The 25,094-nt window shown below is 36.5% G+C and overlaps 1 protein-coding gene across 7 annotated transcripts in view; it reads right to left on the reverse strand.

Moving 5' to 3' along the window:
- The window catches only part of WDR17 (WD repeat domain 17), a 58,908-nt gene that overhangs the window by 7,016 nt on the left and 26,798 nt on the right, over nt 1–25,094 (reverse strand). For 5 of the 7 annotated variants that reach the window (XM_088163576.1, XM_088163575.1, XM_088163572.1 and 2 more), the window contains 17 exons: nt 24,220–24,388; nt 22,128–22,219; nt 16,479–16,561; nt 15,539–15,625; nt 14,658–14,822; nt 13,565–13,767; nt 13,285–13,434; nt 13,047–13,177; nt 11,090–11,215; nt 8,766–8,921; nt 8,432–8,496; nt 7,928–8,060; nt 6,614–6,705; nt 5,388–5,487; nt 4,126–4,265; nt 1,710–1,730; nt 666–777 (listed from right to left, as the gene is read on the reverse strand). In XM_088163576.1, the coding sequence (XP_088019702.1) occupies nt 666–777; nt 1,710–1,730; nt 4,126–4,265; nt 5,388–5,487; nt 6,614–6,705; nt 7,928–8,060; nt 8,432–8,496; nt 8,766–8,921; nt 11,090–11,215; nt 13,047–13,177; nt 13,285–13,434; nt 13,565–13,767; nt 14,658–14,822; nt 15,539–15,625; nt 16,479–16,561; nt 22,128–22,219; nt 24,220–24,388 (2,025 nt within the window). Of the gene's footprint in view, nt 1–630; nt 778–1,709; nt 1,731–4,125; nt 4,266–5,387; nt 5,488–6,613; nt 6,706–7,927; nt 8,061–8,431; nt 8,497–8,765; nt 8,922–11,089; nt 11,216–13,046; nt 13,178–13,284; nt 13,435–13,564; nt 13,768–14,657; nt 14,823–15,538; nt 15,626–16,478; nt 16,562–22,127; nt 22,220–24,219; nt 24,389–25,094 lie in introns of all 7 variants that reach the window. The other 2 variants (XR_015803144.1, XM_014884000.2) reach the window with 2 other exon arrangements.

Consider the following 25,094-nt stretch of genomic DNA (forward strand, 5'->3'; position numbering starts at 1 on the left):
TCAAAAACTTCTCTAAGATGCAGAGAAACACTGATGTTTGCACATAACACTAAGAAAAAATTCTCTCTGAAGGAGTCATTGAAAAGCATATTTGCATATAATGCACATTAAGAAAGTCATCTAGACCAGAGCAACACTCCAAAATGTTCTGTAACTTTAATTTAAGCAGTACCAGTTTTCATTGCTAATGTTTCTGTGAAGTTTTTACTACTGTTTAATAAACGTGCAGTCTGAGTTGCAGCCTAAGGGAGTGCAACCTAAGCAGATGCTTCTGCTGCTGAAGAGGAAAGGGGGCATTTATGGATATTACAGGCATAAGATGTAAAACAATTCGGACTATAGAAAGTTGATCGTTGAAAACATGATTAGGCTGCACATCTAGTAGGTTATAAATCATACTGACAGGTAATTCTGAAGATCATAAGCTACTTCAGAAAGTAACGTGTATCAGGAAAATAGTGCACAAAGGATAGAAATAAAGAACTAAATTTATTGTACAATACTGAAAACGAATTCAACAAAGACTAATAGAGGTGAAAAGGATATGTTATATATAAGACTGTGGAGACAAATCCTATGGTTTTATATGGCCTTATGTTTTTGAAATTAGTAAATAAATCAATACAAAACCTTATTAGATTCAGGTAAGTTCTTTTACGTTGTACCTTTTCATGCAGGTCATTTATTTCTGCTATGCATCCAGGATAAAAAGCACATAGTTTTACTAACTGCAGTTTATTATCAGGAATCATCATAAGAAGATCAACTGCTAAATCCCTGCACAAACAAAAAATGACATGTAGTTACTCTTGATGGTTTGTAATAGAAGGAAACTATTTTCTCTTTTACATTCCTTTTATAAAGAAGAGTTTACTGAAAAAATACTATTTCCAGAGAAGTGTAGAAGCATCCTCAGTCTCTAAGACTATTTTTGTTCAATAAATGAGGCTTAATTATTCATTAGGAAAGTAATTAATTAATTTTCTGTTGCTTTAGTTGGTTGAATTAAACAGCTGTGCAATTCTTAAGGATCAGAACCATCTCAAAGTGGAATGGAAGAGTATGTAAGCAGGGATGGGAAAGGAGAGAAGCAAATCTGATAATGTGGTTCTGTGTCATGAAACTATCCTCAGAATTCCAGGCTTCTAAAGCATCATGACAGCAATGTAGGACATCTGTTGGTACCATCCAGAATGGCTTGGTGCTCATGTGACATTGAAATAGAGAGATTATATAGGAAAAGAATGTGATACCTATTTTCATCCTTCTCAAGGGAAAACTGTTTTAAAAAACCGACATTTTTTCTTATGTTTTCCTAAACTTTTTACCATTTGTTACCCTATCCTTCACACAACAAACAGCTGAAGGGAACATAATACTAAGAAATTATTTGAGAATTTTTCTATGTAAGTTTTAGTAGCTAGTTATTCTGTGACTCTTCTATTCATACAGACATCATTTCTTCTGTGAACCTCAAGACTGACTTGCCCCTGTGTAAGGCAAAAAATCCTGATTACCTCTGGATTTTCAGTATGTTGTCCTGAGCTTAAAAATATTCAAGTAAGCTACTATCCAATATTTGCAACTGCTTTCTATCTCACTTTCAAGTATTTATCACAATTAAAAATTAGGCCATAGAGAAATTTGAAAAGCTTGTGACTTTACTAAGGGAAAAAATAAGCTTGAATTTTCTCCAGAAAGAAAAATACCTGTATCCAAGTGATGGAAAGCTAAAAGGAAGACATTGAAACAGTATTGAACAAAATTTTGTAATATCTTACAGAGAAAATATCTGACAGAAAATAATTAAACTACAGCAACAAATCTAAGGGTCAGGGCAACTGACTTCAACAACAACAAAGCTTTCTATTTTATACCTTTTGACAACCTAAAGAACCCATGCCAGCAGGTCTTTAGAAAATCTGTGATATTATTATTGTGCAACAGCCACTTTTCCAAGTTACAGAAGCATTCTTTCAGAATCTAGGATATTTCACAAGTTCTAAAGCTATTTTCAAGATCACATACCCATATGTGCTAATATTCATAAGCAATTTAAACATTTTTAAGTGATTAGAAATTGTCTTGTCAAAACCCTAAATCCAATATCCATTTGAAAAAAAGTAATTCAAAGAAGCACTTATATGATGGCCTACAAATTGTGCTACCTGGAATGATTTTTAAGAATCTGGAATTTTTAAGAAACTGGAATGATTTTTAAGAATCAAACTGAAAACACTGTTGAGTATAAAGATCAAAAATGAGGTGGCTGAATTTGCATATGCAGAATTCAGTCTCTGAAGTAAAATATGACTAGATTTTGAATAGTAGAAAGTTGCTTTTGACAGTATTTAGGTATTAAATACAAATAAAGATATGTCCTTAAACACTCATACATTTTTTCAAGGCTCTAGATTTGGGAAAGTTTAGTTTTAAATTATTTTTTGGCTTGATTTATATTTTAGAGCATTTTTAAAAGTAACCAACCAAAACCCCAGAAACACTCCACTAGTAACTGATTTCTTTATTAACCCACCAGGATCCGTCTAGTATTCCTTTGGCTGTCTGCAATTAAGTGCTTCGCTACAGTGAAATGTTTGCAACTAATGCATATCCTTAAGCATAACAACCAGTAAAAATGAAAAGGGAGCTCTTCAAATATCAGAGACCCTTGAACTCCAGCTTCCCTATACATGATCGTATGAGTACAGCTAACCAAGGGAATTATGCTGTGTGAAAACCTCCTTATGAAAAAACGAAGAGATTAATGAATCTCAGATCTTTTCCTACAGAATATAAAAAATATGCTTCAATGGCTGAGAATCAGAATCCCGGATTGCAATGTGTTCAGTATAGTGTGTGAAACCCATTGACAAATCCAGATGTATACTTGGGCAATATGCAGTACACATACAATATGCAATATGCAGTAAAAATTAAAATTTGATCATGTATACCCATGTAGACTTCAGTGTACACATGCTGTAAGTTTACAGAAGCTTTATAGACATAAACATAAATGCCATACCATTATAAGCACTAATTACAGCCCTGAGATCAGAACAAGCTTTTGTTATGGAACTGGAAAAAAATACACTGTTTTTTAACTCCACGTCCAATACTTTCTATCAGAGGCTATAAAAATCACCCTTCACAATGAAGCAGCTTCAGATAGCTTAAAAGCTGCAGATGGAATTGCCAAAACAACTCCATTAAGACTGGTGCAATGCAGACACGCTAAACCATTGCAAAATAAAAGCAGCAAGTCACCACTTTCTTATTTTATCTTTTTCTACAATCTTTCATTGTCTAATGAAAGCTAAATGTTCTGTAGAAAGAACTTCCACTATGTTTCTCTCTCAGGCTACGTCTAGATACATTAGCAAATACTAACTGTAGAAGAAAAACTGATCCTTAACTGTTTAAGTACATATTTCTATGAAATGTTAATTACAAACCAGTTATAGAGCTGCCAAATACACCTTAGGAAGGTTTTCTGGTTTTTCATTGTTAGATAAAAACCAAGAAGTTGTATTCTTCAAAGTAAAAACCACTACAATGAGGAAAAGAAAATTTAACACAAAAGGCTTCCCCTATATGCAAGAAAGAAGTTACTTCTGCAGAATTAAATAGCAATCCTGTTTCATCCTTAAATCTTTGCAGGATTCTTGTATTCCTAATACCAACAGAAGATGATTCCTCAGACTTGTAGTTTTATATTTTTCAATCAAGTACTTAAAAATCACTTCACATATACTACTTGAGATGTTCCTTTTGACTTTTTAACTCAATTCAATTACTTTTTTTGAAGCGTTCTTTTTACTCAGTACAAACTAGGACTTCATAAGCTACCTATTCTCAAGTAGCTAGGGTTTTTTTCAGTGGTTGTTATACTCTGACAATGAGTCCTCTCTCATTTACAATGCATATGGAATGTATTTAAAGCAGAACATTTGCATGGCCTGTATTTCAAAGGTCTAATATAGCAATACTTATTCAAGGAGCACTTTATATTCTCCCTTCCCGTGGTGGCTTGATCTCTATAAAGCTTCACAATGACACACCTTGATTGTTTTGTCAGGGAGAAAAAAACAGTAAAACATTTTTGGATTAAGAAATTCTTACCATGTTATTACTGCCATACATTTTCTTGCTAGTAATTCTAGGGCATAATATGTTGCTTGTGCTGCACTTTCTCCCAAGACAGTACCCACACTGATTGCCAACTCCAGTTCATTTCCACGAATCAGGTTTGCCATCGCAAGCTTGCTCAATGAAAAAATTGTATCATTAAGAGACATGAGCAGTTTTGGGTATTCACCATGTTCAGCACATGACATTCATTTATGAGACTTTTTACAGAAGGACAAAATATGCAATAATTAAACTCAATTATATGTATTTTGTGTCTCTTGAATGCGTATATAATTGTGCACCATGAGTTAATGTGTTTTTAAACAATCAAATAGATTTCCCATAGCAGAATCTTCCTTTATTCAACTGAAGAGATCACATAAAAACAATATCTAAAATGCATGCTAGGAATTCCATCTAATCTTAAGGACACTAGCATTCAGAGTGTGTATTTCCCCCTCTCTTTCAGTGAAAGGAGACTCAAAAACCCAAGAAAAGGGGAAGGATTGTCTTGTTCTTACTCTCTGAGCAATCACAGTTACCGATAGGCATAGCAGAATGTCAAATTGTACTGAAATACCCATATTTCCAAACTGGAAATATGCCTATTTAGAAATAAAGGAATTAACTGATTCTCAGTTTTTCTCAGAATAGCTTATTGGGATGGAATTATATTTATTTGGAGGGACAGAGGAAGAAAAATGTGTTAAGTCAGCAACAACAAAATCCAGATAAAATGAGGAAAAGAAACAATTTCTAAAACTACAAGCAAATTAAAAACATAATAAAATATTTCCTACATGTCAGTTCTATTTTTGTACTGAGGGGTGGGTTTTACTTTTCCTATTTACTTCTTCATTTAGACTGAAAATTCTTCAAGATGGATGATTGCATCTTCTTTAGCACAATAATTTCCAGTTTTGAATGGGTATTTTGAGTCACCATAAACAGTAACACTTAGATGTATATATCTAAGGTACTTAAGTGTCTCATATTGTCTAATATAATAAGATATTGTAAATAAAATTCAGCAGCAACATGCTACCTTCTGTGCATGAGAGAAACCTTGAATTTAATAGAATCAAGGGAGTTTTGCTACTAACTTTAATACTATAACCATCTAACTCTGCGTAAATACAAAAAAACTAAATGCCAAATACCATTTTAGAATGTGATACATATATTTTAAAATGTGTGGAGATGTAAAAAGGAAGTCAAAGTTGGCTTTTTCATCATTAAAGAAAAAAAATTACCTCTATATTTTCAACAGCCAGATGACAACATGCTGCAAGCACTGCACGGCCATCCTGGAAATACCAATCTGCCAGTTCTTTACTGACCTTCTGCAGGAGACTGCAAGAACAAAAAATGAATTCTGCAAGGTCACTTTAAGTTTGGAGTACCTTGGGTCTTAATTTATGTAAAATTCACCACTTAAATTATGTAAAATCCTTCTGTACCCTTAAAGTTGCTACATTTGTCTCACAGATAATGACACTACTAGCTTGAAAAATGCAATTTGTTTGAGCTTCATCCACTACTTATTTTGCATACTGAGGTGGGTCAGTTACCCAAACTTTACATCAGTAGGAAATGTCTCTTCAGATTGACAGAAGAAAAATCAAATATTTGGATATCCAATCTGTACCTGTAAACCCTGCACCAGTATTTCTCTAATTGCTCAAAAATTGCTCATGTAAATGAAGTAACTACACAGCCTCCAAACTGGTTTTATTACTACTCCTATAATTTGATAATCTACTTCAGTTTTTTGATTGCTGTTCTAGACAAGGAGAGGTGCACGTTTGGGTTTTTTAAATGGGTATGGACAGTGAGAATCATAGAATCATAAAATGGCTCGGGTTGGAAGACACCTTAAAGATGATTCTGTTCCAAGCCCCCTGCCATGGTGGGGGATGACTTCCCCTGGCCTGGGTTACTCAGAGCCCCATGCAGCCTGACCTGAACACTTCCAGGGTTGGAGCATCCTCAACTTCTCTGGGCAGCACCTCACCACTCTCACAGTAAAGAATTTTTTCCCAATATCTAATCTAAACCTACCCTCTCAGTTTGATTTTTATTTCACATAATCAGAATCTTCACTGATGACAAACAGCAAAGCTTCAGGAGTTGATTATGTGTAATAACAGGGGATCACAGATTCTTGTTAATGCTAAAACTCACCAAAAGTTCTCGGTTAATATGCTGTATGTTTTAGTGCACAGGAATGCATCTTAAATAGCAAGCAAATGAAAATTACAATTATAATACACACATATGAAAAATCCATATTGTGTCAGGAGGCACCATAGGGAAATTAGTGTAGCGACAGGTAGTTAGTAACTCTACTAAGCATTAGAAGATCCAATATTTTGTTGACTCTACATTGCTGACGCCAAATTAAACTACTATGTCATTTATCTCCCTTAATGACTTTACAGTAAAATGAGGTTTATAGTTATAAACTGGAACAACTTACTCATTATAATCATCTGTATTATCTCCACCTGGATTTGAAGTTCTGCTTGTTGTGGAGAGTGGTAACATCTGTATATTTCCTTCACAAGCTGCCTGGAAGTGAATAAAATATAGATTAATTAATGCAGAATTCCAACTGAAGATAAAAAGGAATTTTTCAATAACAATAAAAATCATCTAAGATCTATAAAAAAATTCTAAAGCCCACTTATAACAAATAAAATGTTTGAATGTTTAAACTAATGAACTTATTCATAGCTAAATCTTAGCCTAGTTTTATCTAGCTATACAAGAATTAAACCGAAGCAGGACACTTCTTCCTTTCTATGCATTTGTGCAGGATTTTTCAGCATTTAGGTATAATGGATTGTGAAGGCTACAACCTTGATTTTTACATCCCAAGGAGCAAGCAGCTCTGAGGGAAGGATGAAGTCCATAGATACTTCTCAGCCGGTATACCTGCAAATCTGGAAAGATTTGGCATATAGTGGCTTAAGGTGGACTTTTCTTTGTATCTGGCAATAATTAATTTCTAACATTAAATACAAAGAGATCAATGAGGGCTAAAATGAAATCAATTGACAAAGTGGTGGTTGGTCAAGGGTTGGACTCAGTGATCTCACAGGTCTTTTCCAACCTAATTGATTCTGTGATTTTTTGAAATTTTTTCACATGCTTTAAGATGTAGCTGGGATAACACCATTAAATCTCAGGGCTCAGTTACAAGGGAAGGTAAATCCTGGCACTTTGTTACTCATTATTATCTTATTAAACTTTTGAGACAAAGACTATTCTCTGAATTGTAATATCTCTCTAATACCTCTCTTACATGAAAAATTAGGATCTTTCTGAAGCTTTAACTTGCTTTAAAGTTCATTAAGTTCATGTTAAACATTACAGCTTTTTAAATCTCAGCATGTGTCAAAGTTACATTCTGTAAATTATCCGCTATTTAGCTAAAACATACTGATGATTTTTCAGTAGAAATTAAAGAGAAATCAAATCCTACATGAATTTTATGTTAAGGGCAATACTGGCTGTTGAAAATCAGGTTCCATTTCAATTGGAATTGAACACGTGAGTTTTCATTATGGTCATTTGGTTGCAGTTTAGAAAAATCAGTCTTTTATTCTGTAAACATAAGATACCTCCTTCTTATGATTTCTGTATAAAAACTGGTCAATACCACATGGAAGTAAAGACTAAGGCATCATTATTCAGCTATTTTGCCTTTTAAATATGCATGTCATATTCTGAGTTACAAGCTAAGAGATAAATAAATATATCTCCCACACTGGTATATATGTAGTAATACCTGTGCAACAAGCAGAGCCTCTTTAAGCTGACCTCTTGAAGTAAAAAAAGAAACCAGTTTCTTCACATCTCCAACAGCTATACAGTATGGGATGACATCATCATTTTCTTCCTGAATTAACTGATCAGCTCTCCTAATTAAACAAATCAATAAATAAACAAGAAAGATCTATGTATATGGACAATCACCAATCTTATCTATATGGTGTAGGTGTTAGATGAAGCCAAATAAAGTTCGCTGAAACTCATCTGCCTTTCCAGACTTACAAACTGTGAATACTGCATTAAAGAGTTTATAAAGTTGCAATTTATGTTCAACCCTTTGATTCTTGTACACAAAGTTACAGCTGAAATACCCCGCAGTTCTATCCCAGAGCTTACTAAATGAAAAGTAACAACACTAGAACACTGTAACAAAAGAAAAGTACATCTGGTAATAGTATCCATCCCTCCTACTTGTCTGTGTCCTTTTATGGACTACAACTGACCATTTTAATTAACTTACCTTTGCATTAACTTCCTCCAATATTTCATTGATACACCAGGTGCAACTGAGAGAGCTTTGTCCCACTAGAAGAAAGCAGCAATAAGTTCAACTTGATAATTTCCATTTGAGAAACAGCCATATTTTAAACTAGTCTAACTTTTCTTCCATTAAAAACAAATTTGTCAAGAGTTAAAGAATGAATTATGCTTTGGACTGGATATGTTAAAAATTAGTGGAAGATTACTCTTTTGGGGACTTGTGACCCATTCATTGCCACCCCATCTTTGCTAGGGTAGCTGGTTTTCAGAAACCTTCATTCTTTTTATTCTTCAATAGTGTTCTGATATTTTACCTCTCCAAGTTCTACCATTAGCTCACAATATCGCTGAATTTGTCCTAATCTTAAATGTATTTCTGCAGCTTCTTTGAGTCTTTCCTCTTTGCTTGGTGCACCAATACCACCTCCAAACTTAGACATCTTTACTGTTGTCAGTTCTTGTGCCTTGGACTGAGGGAAAAAAAAAAAAAAAAGATTAAGAAGTTTTCTGTGATGAAAACAAGTTTTCTTAAAAATGGACTATTGCCAAATATTACAGTGGAATATAAAGGATATAATTTAAGAAAAAATACTTTAGAGAAAAGGCTAATTGGAAGAGATTTCAATGAGATTTCAGTGAACTATATATATGTTGTTAAAGTAAATGTCTTGGTGTTTTCTTGTTTTACATTTTCCTTGATTGTCTTCCTATAATAACTTAATTATTTTATTCTCATATATAGATGAAATGTCCCTCATAAAAATCTTGATATTTTGAAACCTAAAAAAAAATTGTGAACATAAACCATACAGAGTTGAAAACTGTACATGTTCCCATTATAATGATGATTATAATGATGTCCACATAAAGAAATAACAAAGAGAGCAGGCTTAACTGGTAGACAACAGGCTCTGTGGTCTGTCATGTCCCATTAACCTTATGGCAAAGAAATTATTTATATTCCCAACTACTGCTATTTTTATATTAGTTGGGAAGATAAGACTAGATTTCTTCATCTGGCACAGTCTGAGAAACAAGCTGCAACAGAATTATATATAGGGAAAAAAAAAAGCAAAGGAAGATTCCATTTCAAGAATTCTCAGTTGAATTCTATTATCAATGCACAATGATGACATTTGGCAATTCATGACTTTGCAGTACCATAATGGAAGATGGAGAACAAATTTTGAACATTCTTCAACTAAGTAAACCACCATGTAGACCAATGGCATCTCCCAGGGATCTGTTTCTCCAAAATACATAATACATTCATTATTTTTCCTCAGCACCTCTACATTTTTTATTAGTTTCATGCTAAAATCTCCAATGCATCCTCTCTGTTTCCTAAAAACAGAGTTGCTCTACATCTTTATTTCATCCTGAAATGTGTAGGTGCTGCAGTGCCATTATTTAGTTTCCTAAGGAAAAGAGAGTATTAGCAGTCCTTAACAAGTAGTCAGCATTACCCTACCCCATACTTTCTCTTAAAGCTCTCAAACAAGATTCTGAGTCAGCAAGAAGGAGAAAAAAATGCTTTCAATTAATGTGGACACTTAATCTAGGGCCACAGAATGACCAGCAATCACTGTAGTTACTCTAGGTCATCAGTTATAAATGCATGAAATCATGCTGCAGGGATAAACAGCCTGCTGGAACTGCACAAGTCAAGATTTAATGTCTTCTCAGGCCAACTGGCTGAGAAAACTGATTTTTTGAACACATGGGCACACAAACAGAACTTCATAGCATTAGCAGAACAGCTGGTATTATTACACTGAACAACACCAATAAACTTTAATCACTGGAGAGTCACAAGGAACGTAGGACACTGTTAAAGAGCCTGTGATTTTCCAAAAGAGACAGCATGTAACAGCAAACAGGTGATACCTGGCAAGTATTAGTCCTGGGGCTGGTAAGTGCATTCCATACCAGCAGATCATCTTTCCTCTATTTACAATCCAATCATTACAGTATGGGATTCCTTAGTACTCGTAAGAACTTCCTAACAGAATGATGAATCTGCATATTCTACACAAACTGTGTGTCTGATTGCATATTCATAAAAGCAGCTACTAATAAATTTATGTCTTAGCACTTGAATTTCCTATTCTCATCCAAGTCACTCTTAAGCTGCATATCTGTATTAGGGACAGATTAGTGACAGTTTCTTGCCATTCCTTCCTCTGAGAGCTACAGAACATATTTCTGCTGACTCTCCTCCATTTTCAGACATGAATTCCCCTGTCTGTACATCTGAACATAGCTGCACACTTCATGTTTATACAAGCAAATAATTTGACTTTAACGGAGCATAAAAGTCCAGTGTATATAATAGGTAAGACAAACTCACTTCATAGCTGAAACTGTAGTGATGATTGCTTTGCAATTTCTTATCTTGAAAAATGCTTTTATAGTTAATAACTGTAACCTAGTATTTAACACTGACTATGCATGAAGTCACACAGACTCAGCTAGGTACTATTGTAACAGACTAGTATTGCAGTGAAGAACTGGTATTTCACAAGTATCTTTGGACATGAAATTGTGGCCTTTTGTAAAGCATCGAATATTATTTTTAAATAGTGAAATACAACATGGACTAACAACCATTTTCACATATTGTTTGTGCTTCACTTACCAGTCTAAATCTAATGAGGTGTTTCATATGCATAATTCCTTTGCAGTAGTTTTGTGGAAGCAAACTGTCATCCTGTCCTTTTATTACAGCAACCAAATCCCATAAATTTTTGCTGCCTCCTGGAGGCTAAAATTGTTAGGGAAGAAGAGTTTTATTACAGTTATGTTCAAGAGAGAAACTTGAACTTTTAAAGACATTGGAAAACATTTGTCAGTCAACTCCAAGAAATATTATTTCAGATAATTTCAATATTAGAACCTTTACTATGAAAACATGAATTAGTTCAAGATACTACAAGTCCTTCAGTCTTCTTGAAGGCTGTAAAGATACAGTGATATCCATGAACCTATTTGGTTATATGTGGACCAAGCTGAGGGCTCACCATTAGAGTTTTCCCTTTTGCTCTCAAAAAAATACAAGCTATCTTGTGTCTACTGCTGGCACAAACCTACAGTCAGCTGCTGGCATGCAGGAGCTGACCCAGGACTTGTTTACCTCTCTGCAGAGCAAAGGCATGAGCCAGGTAGAAAAGAGCTTCAAGGCTTGACTGCCACAACCTGTTTTACTATCTTAATATTAAATCTTAAAATAGACACATTTAGTATAATGGTATATGCATAAAATATGACTTTTTAAAAATAAATATATTTTAAGCATTTCTATTGGTCTAGCCTTTGAATGAATCCTTCTGTAGAAACAGGACAACAGTTTAACACTGAAGTCTAGAGGTGAGTGAGTATTCAAAAGCTTTAAAAAATCATTAAACCTTTGACCTAAAGAAGCTTTTCTGAAAATAACAAGATCACAAGTTTAGAAGTCCAGTTATGTCTGAGCTGGTAAAAAGCATGAAATCCTACTAGGGAAATTCCCCCCCTACTCAAAAAGGAAAAAAGCCAATTAAAAAAAAAAAATCCCCCTACACTCTCTTTTTTCTGTTCACTAAAACTCTTATTAGACTCCTTATAGTTTACCACATTACCTCCTTTTCTGGACTTAAAAAGCACATTAGCATACCTGATCAAAAAACCCTTTTTTTCTTGGAAAATTCTAGTATTCTGAAAACAATTTTACTCTCAAATCAACATGGGAAATCAAAACTTATAACTTCTGTAAAACAAGGAATTACATAAATATATTTTTAACAAAAGAGAAGACATCTAAGTTTGAAATTGAGAAAAATTGTTTCATCATTTCTAAATTGTACACTTCAATTTAGCTAGAACTCAAACCAAATATTTTGGATGAACTTGGTCTTTTTTAGATCAGTGTTTTGACTTAAATTACAACAGTGCTTGACACAAGCTCTAGTAGTAGTAGAACCTGTAGTTTCAAGTCCTTTCGTCCTTGTTCTACCTCAAGAGCAGTTCCTATTCAGGTAAGAACTCATAGGAACCTGTATTTTTAACTCATTTGCACTGAGAGGGCAGCAATTTATGGAGAATATTACTGTGCAATGGAAGAAAGGCAATAGATGGATACTGAGGCATGGATCATCTGAATCTACAGTTCCTAAAACATAAAGAGCAGTTTGGGCGCAGACGCTTGGGACAGTTCAAACCTTATCAGTAATGAGGGTGTTCTTTTGATTAATTAAATGATGAATTAAAAATTTTAAAGCTCTAACGCAGTTTGATTAAACACATAATTTCATTTTCTTCAATAGTAAATTGCTGATAAATTAACCTTTCCTAGAGAAAATAATATTATTTCACTAATTTAACTTTGAAAAAAGCTCGTTTGCTTTTCACAAAGTTCACAACTGACAAACAATTCAATCATGGACATTTTTATATGCCGACCTGTTAAGAAATGAACTGATTCCTGCCTATTTTCTAAGCTCCCTTCAAGGAAGAGAGGAAAAAATGGTAGAGAAAGAAGAAATCTCAATTTTGGAGATTGACTTCAGAAAAGAAAGTCATGGACATTGATAACATCCCTAAGTTTGCAGAATACTTACTGAAAAAAATTCTGAAAACCACCTTAGTTTTTTCCCCTGCGGATTTCCTGACAATTTTTCCAATTCTTGTTTAATATCCCTGGAAACTTTACCACACAGCAAAGGAGAAGCTCCAGATTCCACAGCGCGATCTAACACACACAAAGATTTACATATGAAATTAAAATAAAAAACAATCAAATAAATAGGAATATTAACATTTAAAAAATTGAAACAATGGTTTATATAATTTGCTTACCTGTATTGCCAATAATATCATCCCAGCATCTGTCTGTTATGATATTTATTTGCAGAGGGTTTATAAGAGGTGTCAAGGACCAGAGTCTCACAGTGGAATCACGAGAGCAGGATGCCATAGTAAATGGACGACTAGGATGACACGTTAATCCTGGGAGAGGGGATATTAAAAATGTAGTCAAATAAGTTCATCTGATAATCTGTCTGATAAAATTACTTTACAAATTTCAAAACATATTAGAATGCCTTTCAATACAGAAATAAAATTTAAAAGATATTACCATATACATCTGCACCATGATCATAAACTGTGTCCAAACATGTTCCATCTCTTGTGTCCCAGACTCGAATTGTATAGTCCCAACTGCCAGATATTAGAAGGTAAGGAATTTCAGGATTCCACATTAGTCCCCGTACTGGAGCTGTATGTCCACTAAGAACATTTATACAAGCATCTTGTGTATAATCCCATATCCGAACAGTACTGAAACAGGATAAAAGAGAACAGTCTACATCAGATCAGATCACCTATTGAACTATAATTATATCTCTGCTTCAGCGATATTTTAAGCTTCAAATTTATCTGAATATTTATTTGCATCACAATAGGGCTCAAAGAGTTGTAGTGAAATGTGCTAAATTTGGCTAGTGACTGGTCACCAGGAATGCTTCCAGGAGTTCAATTCTAAGGTGAGTCCTGTTCAGTGTATTTTATTGTCAAGAAGTTTGCTATCAAGTTTTCTCCTGTCATGAATCAATACACTATGAACTAATAGATTTTGCTTCAAGCATAAACTTCTAATAAATGATAGGGGGAAAGCAACAGAAGCCAAAACTCCAAACTTTACAAAATATCCTTTTCAAAAATATCTTGTAGGGAAGGTCTCCAGGGCAGTGGCTTAGAATCATAGAAAAATGCTTCCTCTTGCTTACCACAGACTGATGTGCTCTCCCTCAAAAGCAATGGCATCAAACCAAAAACTAGAAGTATCTAATAATACTCATTAAAATTCTCTACAGATTCTACTTATGTATACTTTTGAAAAATATCAAATAAGACCAGGTCTTGCACCTGGTTTCTTCAGATGTAATGTAAACATGTGGTATCCTCCTTGTGCTAGTCCTTGCAGTAACAGTATCAGGCTACTCTTGGGAAAGCATTTGGAATCTTGCACTACTACAGCAGTTGTGACAATTTTAGATAATGATCCTGCTGCCCAAATACTATATAAAGCTAAGAGCAAAGCTAAAACCTGGATCTGAACCATGCAGAGATTTAGATTATTAAGTGTTGACAACACCATTACAAATAAAGATGTTTCTTCAATAGTCCTGCTTGAAGTTCACATTTTCTAACAGTTCAGAAATACTCACCCATCATCAGAGCCACTGCAGAGGATTCCTTCTCTGAGAGGAGACCACCGTACGTGGAACACCTTTGCAGTATGCCCAGTAAAAACTTTCAGTGGTTGATCAGAGCTGGTTGCCAAGTAGTAAACACGAACATTTTTATCCTCACAACCAGTAGCTATCATATCTCTGCAGAATAAAAACAGTAAAATCCTTGGTCACAGAGATGATTAATGCTTTTATAAATTTAAAAGAAATATTATGTGTAATTTGTGACTATTTTTTTAAATAGCGAAATTTTTGCTTCTCCTTCATCTCTTCAAGATGTAGCTATCGATAATCCAATTAAAAAAACTAAATCAGAAAAAACCTGATAAAGATCCATTGGTTGCAATGGGGAATATATTTGTGCTAGTCTGACTATGCACCAAATACACATGATACAGATAACTATTATTAAATTGAGTTACTTTTTTTTTTTTTTTTACAGAAAGGTGTCGTGTCATTATTAGGAATTATCTACAAAATTTAGGTATAATGACAATGTACTTAGTTATCTGCTACATTTTCACCTTTACAGTCATTACAAGGACACCAATCTAAACCCCTTTTTACTGGTATTGAATGTCTTCATTTTTCTCCTCATCATATATTCAGCTAGATAATTTTTTTTTCTCTCATCAATATGAAACAATCTTCCTTCGTAAATTAAGAAAGTTCATGGTGGTCAATGAAATATACTACTGGGAAAAGAGAGCTGCTATAGGTATATCTATCTTTGGAACAGATAACTTCAGTGTTTTACTATCACAGTGAATATCAATTCTAGCTAACTTTGTGTTACTTTACTGGTAATCAATTTAAATAGTAAATATTGACAATTCTTTGGGTTAATTTTTACTTACTTGTTGTTTTGACTCCAATCACAGCCAAACACTGCAGCTGGATGCTTGTACTTGTGAAGAACATTGCCATCAATGGTTCGAATAATACTGCAACCAATTACAATGTGATATTATAAGGAAAAATACATTCTGGCTAGGCTATCCAAAATTAACTTTTATTCTGTGCAAATAAGCCAGAGACCAAAAAGATATACACAAAGAATAGGAGAAATAGCCACAAATTATATCAGCCCCTCAATTACAACATCTAACTTGATTTCAGTATCTATGTTTCTTCAGAGGGGCTTTAAAGATTTTCAATGTGGTACATCTTTCTTGAAAGGATCGTCATAGCCCAGAATTAAAGTTGTAGTCATGGCTTTAAGGTAGAAATAGATCTTTATGAATTATAAAGAAAGTTGATTGTTTTCTAAAATTTCTGCCCATTATGTTTGAGCTGGAATGACACAGGTAGCAGAGGAAACAAAGAAGGATTTTTAAAATGTGCTGAAACACAATATATGCAAAACTAATTTCAATGGACATACATGCGTTTTTAGAAATGAGGTATTATATTCCTGTGATAGTGCATTTGTAATAATTTTATTCTAAAATAGTACTTTTTAGTCCTTGAAACAATAAACTAAAAAAAAAATTAATTAAGACAAGTTGGATGGCTTTTGAAAATGTCCTCTATAGATAAGAAACCTAGAAGTATGTTCTTGTCCAAATAAAAATCAGTATTTAGTTTCACTGTCAGTGTGTTTAGATACTATTACTTTTGAAAACATTTCCTTTATTTTTTTCTTAAAATAATGAAAAACATATCCTAACAAGTACAGAAGACTAATATAATTTTTGTCCAGTAAGAAAAGTTTTAAAATTAATTACTGAGAGTACTGTAAAAATTTATGGATTTGAGAAGTGCATTTAGCAATTTTTTTCTTCCAATAACACTCACCAAAATCCATCACTGCTGCAGGTTGCTATTCTTTTGGAATCTTTATGACTCCAGGCAATGCAGAAGATTCCATTCTTTCCATGCTTCAAAAAATGCAAAATACCTATCAATAAGAAATAATTCACCCCTTTTTCTCTCATCTATTGACTCATCTTTTTTATTTTATGCTCCTATGGGCTTCAGCCTTTTTTCCCAGTACAGTATACTGTACAAACCACATTATAATGAGTGCCCAATGCAAGCTGGATGTTTGACCATCCAAGTCCAAAACATTAGGACTATGGAGATAGGTAGTAAAACTGCTAGAGCTTCCAGGATCCAAGAGACAAAACTGAGTTATGCTGAAGAATGAGCAATCCATAACTATATAAACCTGAAGCTTAAATAAAGAACACTGTGGACAATCAAGAGGGACCTTTGGGCCTTAGGATGACTGCTCAAGGGATGTGAAGCACAAGTTGTGTTCTCTTCTGTCCTGCCAGTTGCAGGGAATGGTGAGGCAAGAAACAGGAGGATCATGCAGATGAACAGCTGGATTTGATACTGGTGTTACCAGCACAGTTTTGGGGGTTTTGATCACAGGTCAGTTTATACAGCACCAAGCCTGCTGGCAACAAATAGGGTCCACCTGTCTCAAAGGCAAAAAAGGATCTTAGTTCAGGAGATCACAGAGCTCATTGTGAGAGCTTTAAACTAGTTTGGAAAGAAGCCAGGGCCAGTCTTGTCACAGAGAATGTGTAGGGAAGGAGAGAACAATAGAAACCGCTCTAGTAGCATAAGGAGGCTTAAGAGGCAGTACCTGGGGCAAGTAGAAGCAGCCAAAGAGCTAACCACTAAATAGGAGTATGGGGCATCACTTTGCACCTCCACTGGGATGTGGACACCATCAAATACTTCTATAAGGTGCCTGTACCCAGAGATCTGTGTGCAGGCACAGGCCTCTGACCACACAGTGATTACAGAGACGCAGTGGGATAGCTTGCACGACTGGAATGTTGCCACGAAAGGCGACATACTGTTCAGAAAAGACAGGCCAGGAAGTCACATTAGTGGAATTTCCCCCTGTGTGAGGCAACACTTAGGAAGTATCAAGCTCCGTCTTGGGGTAGATGATAGGCAAGTGGAGAGCTTATGGTTTAGATAAAAGACACTGTTGTAGGTGTTTGCTATAGGCTGCCTGATAGGTAAAAAGAAGTGAATGAAGCCTTCTACAGCCAGCTAGAAGCAGCCCCAGAGTCACAGGCACTGCTTCTTGTAGTGCACTTTAACTACTCTGACATCTGTTGGAGAAGCAACACAGTCCAAGAGATTCCTGGAAAGCGTTAATGACAACTTCCTGTCACAGGTAGTGGAGGATCCCACAAGGAGTGCTGTGCTGCTTGAACCTCATACTAACAAACAGGGAAAGCCTCGTGATGTGATGGCTAGGGGCAACCTTGGCTGTAGTGACCACTGAGATTGTGGAGTTGGGTATCAGGCAAGGTAGAAGCAGGGCAGCAAGTAAGATACAATCATAGACTTCAGCAGAGCTACCTTTAGTCTCTTTAGGGATTTTCTTCAAACAGTTCCATGGGAACATGCCTTGCAGGGACAAAGCGTCCAAGGGACCCTTTGATATTCAAGGACACAGCTGATATTCAAGAATCATTTCCTCCAGGCTCAAGAACAATGCACCCTGATGAGCAAGAAACTGGGTAAAGGCAGCAAGAGATCTTCATGGATGACCAAGGAGCTTCTGTCATTACTTAAGCACACACAGAAAATGCACAGGAGATAGAAGCAGGGTCTGGCCACTTGGAATTAATATAGAGAGGTCATCAGAATAAGTAGAAATAAGATAAGGAAGACAAAGGCTCATCTGGAATTAAGTCTGGCCAAGGATGTCAAGGACAAGTAGTGCTTCTTCAACTCCATTAGTGACAAAGGGAAAACCAAGGATAATTTAGGCCTATTACTGAATGGAGGGGTGACCCTGGTAACAGAGGATGCAGAGAAGGCAGAGTTACTGAACACCTTCTTTACAACTGTCTTCATTGACAAAACCAGCTTTCAGGAATCTCTGACTCAAGGGACCAGCATAGAAGAATGTTGGGAGGAAGACTTGCCCTTGATCAAGAAGGACTGGGTTTGAGAACACACAGACAGACTTGACATCCACAGGTCCATGGGTCCTGACAAGATGCATTCACAAATGCTGAAAGAGTTCTTTGACACTGTCTCCCACAGCAAACTTCTGGAAAAGCTGGCAGCCCACGGATAGAGCACTCTTTGGACACCCATGTACAGGAGCACTCTCGGCTGTGTTAAGAACTGGCTGGATGGCTGGGCCCAGAGGGTGGTGGTGAATGGTGCTGCATCCAGCTAATGGCAGTCACCAGTGGTGTCCCCTAGGGGTCTGTGCTGGGGCCAGTGGTGTTCAATACTTTTACTGATGACATGGATGGGGGCATCGAGTCTGTCATTAGTAAATTTGCAGACAACACTAAGCCGGGAATGTGTGTTGATCTGTTGGAAGGTAGGAGGGCTCTGCAGAGACCTGGAATGGTTGGATGGATGGGCAGAGTCCAATGGGATGAAGTTTAGTAAGTCCAAGTGCCCAGTCCTACATTATGGCCACAATAACCCCCTGCAGCTTTATAGGTTGGGATGGTGTGGTTGGACAGTGCCCAGGCAGAAAGGGACCTGGGGGTTCTGGTTGACAGCTGGCTGGACATGAGCTAGCAGTGTGCCCTGGTGGCCAAGATGGCCAGTGGCATCCTGGCCTGGATCAGGAATAGTGTGGCCAGCAGGAGCAGGGGGGTCGTTCTTCCCCTGTACTCGGCACTGGTGAGGTCACACCTTGAGTGCTGTGTCCAGCTCTGTCCCCTCAGTTTAGGAAGGACATTGAGACACTTGGGTGTGTCCAGAGGAGGCAACAAGGCTGGTGAGGGGCTTGGAACACAAACCCTGTGAGGAACAGCTGAGGGAGCTGGGATTGTTTAACCTGGAGAAAAGGAGACTCAGGGGTGACCTTATCACTCTCTACAACTCCCTGAAAGGTGGCTCTAGCCAGGTGGGGTTGGTCTCTTTCACCAGGCAGCAACTCACAGAACCAGAGGACACAGCCTCAAGCTGTGTCAAGGGAAAATTAGGTTGGATATTAGGAAAAAGTGATAAAGTATTGGAATGCTTTGCCTGGGGAGGTGCTGGAGTCACCATCCCTGGATGTGTTTAAAAAAAAAGACTGGATGTGGCACTTGGTGCCATGATCTAGTTGAGGTGTTAGGCCATGAGTTGGACTTGATGATCTTGAAGGTCTCTTCCAACCTAGTCATTCAGTGAATTCTGGCTATCACCCCAGTGAGGCTGCTCATGGTCATTTTTGAAAGGTCATGGCAATCAGAAGAGATGCCTGAGGTGAGGACTGTAAGAAAGCAAATGTCACTCCAGTCTTCAAAAAGAAAGCGGAGGACCCAAGGAACTAGTAGTCAATTAGCCTCACCTCAATTCCTGTAAAGGTGATGTATTGCCTCATTCTGGAGGCCAGCTCTATTCACATGGATGAAAGAAGGTGATCAGGAGTAGTCAGCATGGTTTCACTAAAGGTGAGTCACATTTGACCAACTTGGTTGCCTTCTATGATGACACAACTACCTGGATGGATGAGGGGAGACCAGTGGGTATTGCCCACCTTGACTTCAGCAAGAATTTCAACACTGTCTCTCACTCTCTCTCATAGTCAAACTCAGGAAGTGTGGATTGGATGAGTGGACAGTGAGGTGGATTGAGAACTGGCTGAACAGCAGATCCCAGAGGGTTGTAATCAGTGGCACAGGGTCTAGTCAGAGGCCTATCACTAGAGGTGGCCCCCAAGGTCCAATACTGAGTCCAGAATTGTTTAGCTGCGCCATCAATGACTTGAATGAAGGGGCAGAGGCCTCCTCAGCAAATTGGCTGATGACACAAAGCTGGGAGGAGTGGCCAGTACCCCAGAGTGCTGTGCAGCCCTTCAGAGAGACCTCGAGAGGCTGGAGAGATGGGCAGAGAGGAACCAGCTGGAATTCAACAAAGGCACTGCAGGGTCCTGCACCTGGGGAGGGAATAACCCCAGGCACCAGACAGGCTGAGGCTGATCTGCTGGGAAGCAGCTTGTGGAGAAGGACATGGGGATCCTGATGGACACCAAGCTGTCCATGAGCCAGAAGTGTGACCTTGTGGCCAAGAGGCCAATGGTGACCTGGGGTGCTTAAGGAAGAACATTCCAGCAGGTCGAAGAATGTGATCCTGCTCTTCTACTCTGCCCTGGTGAGGACAGATCCGGAGTGCTGTGCCCAGTTCTGGGCTGCTCAGAACAAGAGAGACATGGAACTTGTGAAGAGGGTACAATAGGGAGCAATAAAAATTATTTCTCTTACAAGAAAAGGTTGAGAGATTTGGGCCTATTCAGTCTTGAGAAGTTACAACTGAGAGAGGACCTAATCAATGTCTGTCAGTATCTGAAGGGAGGGTGTCAAGAGGATGGAGCCAGGCTCTACTCAGTGGTGCTGAGCAAAGAACAAGAGGCAGTGGCAGAAACTGATGCAAAGGAAGTTCCACCTGAACATAAGGAAGAGCTTTTCTACTGTGTAAGTGGCCCAGCACTGGAACAGATTGTTCTGAGAGCTTCAGGAGTCTCCCTCTCTGGAGATATTCCAGAATCATCTGGATGCAATCCTGTGCAAAGTGTTCTAAGATGACCCTGCCTGAGAAGGGAGGTTGGACCTGATGACCTACTGTGGTCCCTTCCAACCTTAATCATTCAGTGATTTTGAATAAAGGATAGTTACTTGTTGGAATAATAAAGTTAGTGGGCATGAAAAATTGTGGTATGAGAAAACTTAATTGGGACCTGTATCAGGACCAGTATTACAGAAAAGATATTTGGTAGCACAAATGCAAATGTCAGTATTAGAATGCCAGAACTCCTGAAGGTAGGAATATTTGTTTTCTGCTCATGCCTCTCCTCACTCCCCCACTTCTCTTCTTAAAGAGGATCCCTTGCACATTGATGCAGATCCTATACTTAAATAATTATGTCTGCCTAACCTGAAGATCACAGCTATATACTAGGAAAACACAAGTTGTGTAAAATACTACAGCATAGTATGACACAACTCCTTCTCCCAATAAAATTATGAAACTATTTCAGGACTTAAAAATGTCTGGATAAATTTCAGGTAATACAATGCAAGCTACTAAATGAGTCATACTGCTTAGTGTGCTGCAGAATGGAGCTTTATTGATCTAGACTTCAAGTACCGAAAGTTTTTTCTGGCCCTTATGTTTGAAAATATAGAATACAGTTTTCATTTTGATGCTGAGTCTGTATGTCTATGTATGTTTACACAGTTAAGGAATCAGCTATGTTTTTGCCATGTATCCCTACAGGACCAATTTTAAGATAATGGAGTCCATCTGGTGTTTCACCACTCTCATATCACAAATCCAGTCCAAGGAAGCAAAAATACTTCTGCCACGTGGGTAAACTTGCACCTACATAACTCCATAGATTTTTATACTACAGCACCTTTTAAAAACATATGTACTTTGACCATCTCTATTTACGGACACTAGAGGGAATGACTAACTTACATTTCATATAGACAAAGAAAAGTAGTAATCTCATCTTACCTCACTGAATCTGGTTATCATTTTGCCTTTTCGAACATCCCAGATAAAGCCACCATTTCTGGATGTTCCACCTGCTATGCAGTTCAGATTTCCTTTAAAGAAAGATGTTTGCAAAATATTACAATAACTATAAAATCACAATATTGTTTGACAGTGGTTCTACTTTGAAGAAATATAATATGCACATGAGACATCAACGGTACACGAACATGAGCTTTCCATAGTTTAAGGCCAGCATTTGCTACTAAGTCACAAGCATCAATTTCAGTGAAAGCCTGACCTGTTTTTCTACATTCCTGTTTTGATGAATGGTCAAATAAAAATTGTGTTGCAATAAAAAGTATCTTAATGCCTGCTGAAAGTCTTACATGTAAGAAATTAATGATCATGATGCATATGACTCAAACGGCAAGAGAGGTAACCTGAATGTTTCAAGCTAAAAGAAGCTGTAGCAACTAGAGAAATTTCCTTTAAAGTTCCCTATATATAAAGACAAATCGTAAAAATGAGAGAGAACATCTAACAGCATTTTGTTTTCTTAATCTTGCACCACTGCTGCACCTAAGACCATGAAGAATGTACCTGAATCTGTAACCACACTCTACAGGGTGGAAAATCTGAGTACAAAACTCCACAGTGGGAACATGAAAATTCAATTCAGGTCTAATTCAAAAGTCACCAAATTCTCCTCACCGCAGTGACTCTCTATCCCAGTATAGCTATGCTTTTCATAAATAGCAGATTTATAGGAAAGTTTTGACTATTATTTTATTCCAAGCTTCAGAGGCAGAAAAGACAATCTGTGCAGGAGGAGTCTAGCAAGGTAAATATATAAAATGGGAATAAACTCAAGTAGGAGAATAACGAGGGAGAAAAAAAGAAGTAATCAATTTTTTCAAAGGTCTTCTGAGACCAAAAAAATGGTGGCACACATTAGATTATATATTAGGAACAAAGTACAGGCCAGATAGGAACTATCTGGGAGTAAGGTGAAAGAAGCACCAAAAGCTCTGGCTGGGAGGGACAGGAAGCTCTGGACAGGATGGTAAGAAAAAAAGTTGAAGCATGTGTTTCCAATTTACTTTTTTTGTTGTTTTTAAAAAACAAAACAAAACAACAACAAAAAACCCCCAAAAACCCCAAGCAAACAAAAAACCAAACAAAAGCAACAACCCCACACCCCTCCTGCAGCCAACAAACTGCTCATTCAACGTGAGATACAACTACAAATTGAATTTAAACTTCAAAGCTAAATAACCAAGTATAAGCATTGTATTTCATATTGCCATAATTTCCATATAGCAAGACATATTATTTGTGAAGAGGTATAAGGCACAAGAGACTCTCTGAAATAAAAAAGTGCAAATTTATTTCACATATGCAGACTACATTAAGCTTCCCACCACAATATTTTTCTCCTCAGTTATTATTTCTTAAGAGTTTAAAAGTGCATGTGAGAACAGAAAGATGAATCATTTAGATTTTTTAAAAAATACATCTGCTGTCCAAAGGAATAAAACACAACAGGGAAGTCAACCTATTGTCAACTATTGACAACTATCAATAGTGTCAAGAAGTGTATTTTCAGGTACACCAAAGAGACAGTTTTGAAAACAAAATTTCCCAGTGAACTCAAGTGATTTGTCTAAGAAAAAGTAGATGCTTTGCAGAAAAGATACTTCCTATCCTAATAATGTTGAAGCAGAGTTCTTCAGTGATTAGACTCCTACACAACGAAGGAAGAAAAAGAGCTAAATACATATGTTCCACTATTTCAGCACAAAACATAATCTGAATTCCTTTAAGAAGCTGCTTCTCATACAAAGCATTTTGTCATCTGCGTAATGCCATGTTAGAAATGTTCCAGAAATTTTCTTCCCTCCATTCTAAGCAAGAAATACTGGGAGCATTACTCACAAGGGTAAGCTTCAGCAGGGTCTAAAGCATTGAAATGTGCTGATTTCACAGATAATTAAGTTTTGTTTAAACCTTACAAGATGCCTTTCTATATAAAACTAATACTTTTATATTAAAAATTCTGCAGGCAATGCTAATTCAAAGAACCTTTAGACATACAGCAAAATATTCTTACCTGGTGCCCAAGAAATGGAATAAATAACCCCCTCATTACCAGGAGATGTATAAACGGCTGATAAAGTATTTATGTCCCAAACTTTTATTGTGCCATCAAATGAAGCTGTAGCAAGAAGATCAGGGTTATCAGGTTTGAATTTGCAATCAAAGATGGTCTCAACATGTCCCTTAAATGAAACAAATATTTAATCCATTTTTATTGCATTTGACTTTTTTCATAGTCCAACTCTAGGTCAAACTCAAAAATACATTGTATTTAATTTACCTGTCCCTTTATATTTAGGCCTATGAGTCAAAATTAAAAGGCATAAAATAACTTGGACTATAACACGTTCTTTTATAGATCATTATTAAAACCAGAAAAATTATTTCCTGCAACCACACAGTACATATTGCCAGGAACTTGTTAGCATTTTCTGTTGGAACTATGTTGCTAAAAAATTGAATTAAAAAAATTAAGCAAAAACCAACCAACCAACCAACAACAAAAAAAAGCAAAACAAACAAACAAAAAAGAGAAAACTTAATTTTTTAAAACAGGAATGGTTTTTCCTTTTGATAAAATGTACCTGATTGAAAAAATAAAGCTCTGTATGTCAAATATGTTCTACAAGTCTAGTACGCCACTAAATATGCTGTGTTTCTAGGTAAAGTCTATGCTCTAATGCAGTTTAAAATTCAATCCATTAGAGATTTCATGCATCAATTGGCTGTTTTCCAAGACATGCATTTGTAGAATTTAAGTTGGCAAATATATGAAACACAGGTATTAAGTAAGAATTTTTTCAAGCCTCACTTGCTTTACAGGATCAAACCCAATAAAAATGGAAAGAGAAGACCAACCAACAGCCTCTATTGAAATGCATAGGGAAA

This window comes from Sturnus vulgaris, chromosome 4 (assembly GCF_052056855.1).
Source record: "Sturnus vulgaris isolate bStuVul1 chromosome 4, bStuVul1.hap1, whole genome shotgun sequence".
Taxonomy (NCBI): domain Eukaryota; kingdom Metazoa; phylum Chordata; class Aves; order Passeriformes; family Sturnidae; genus Sturnus; species Sturnus vulgaris.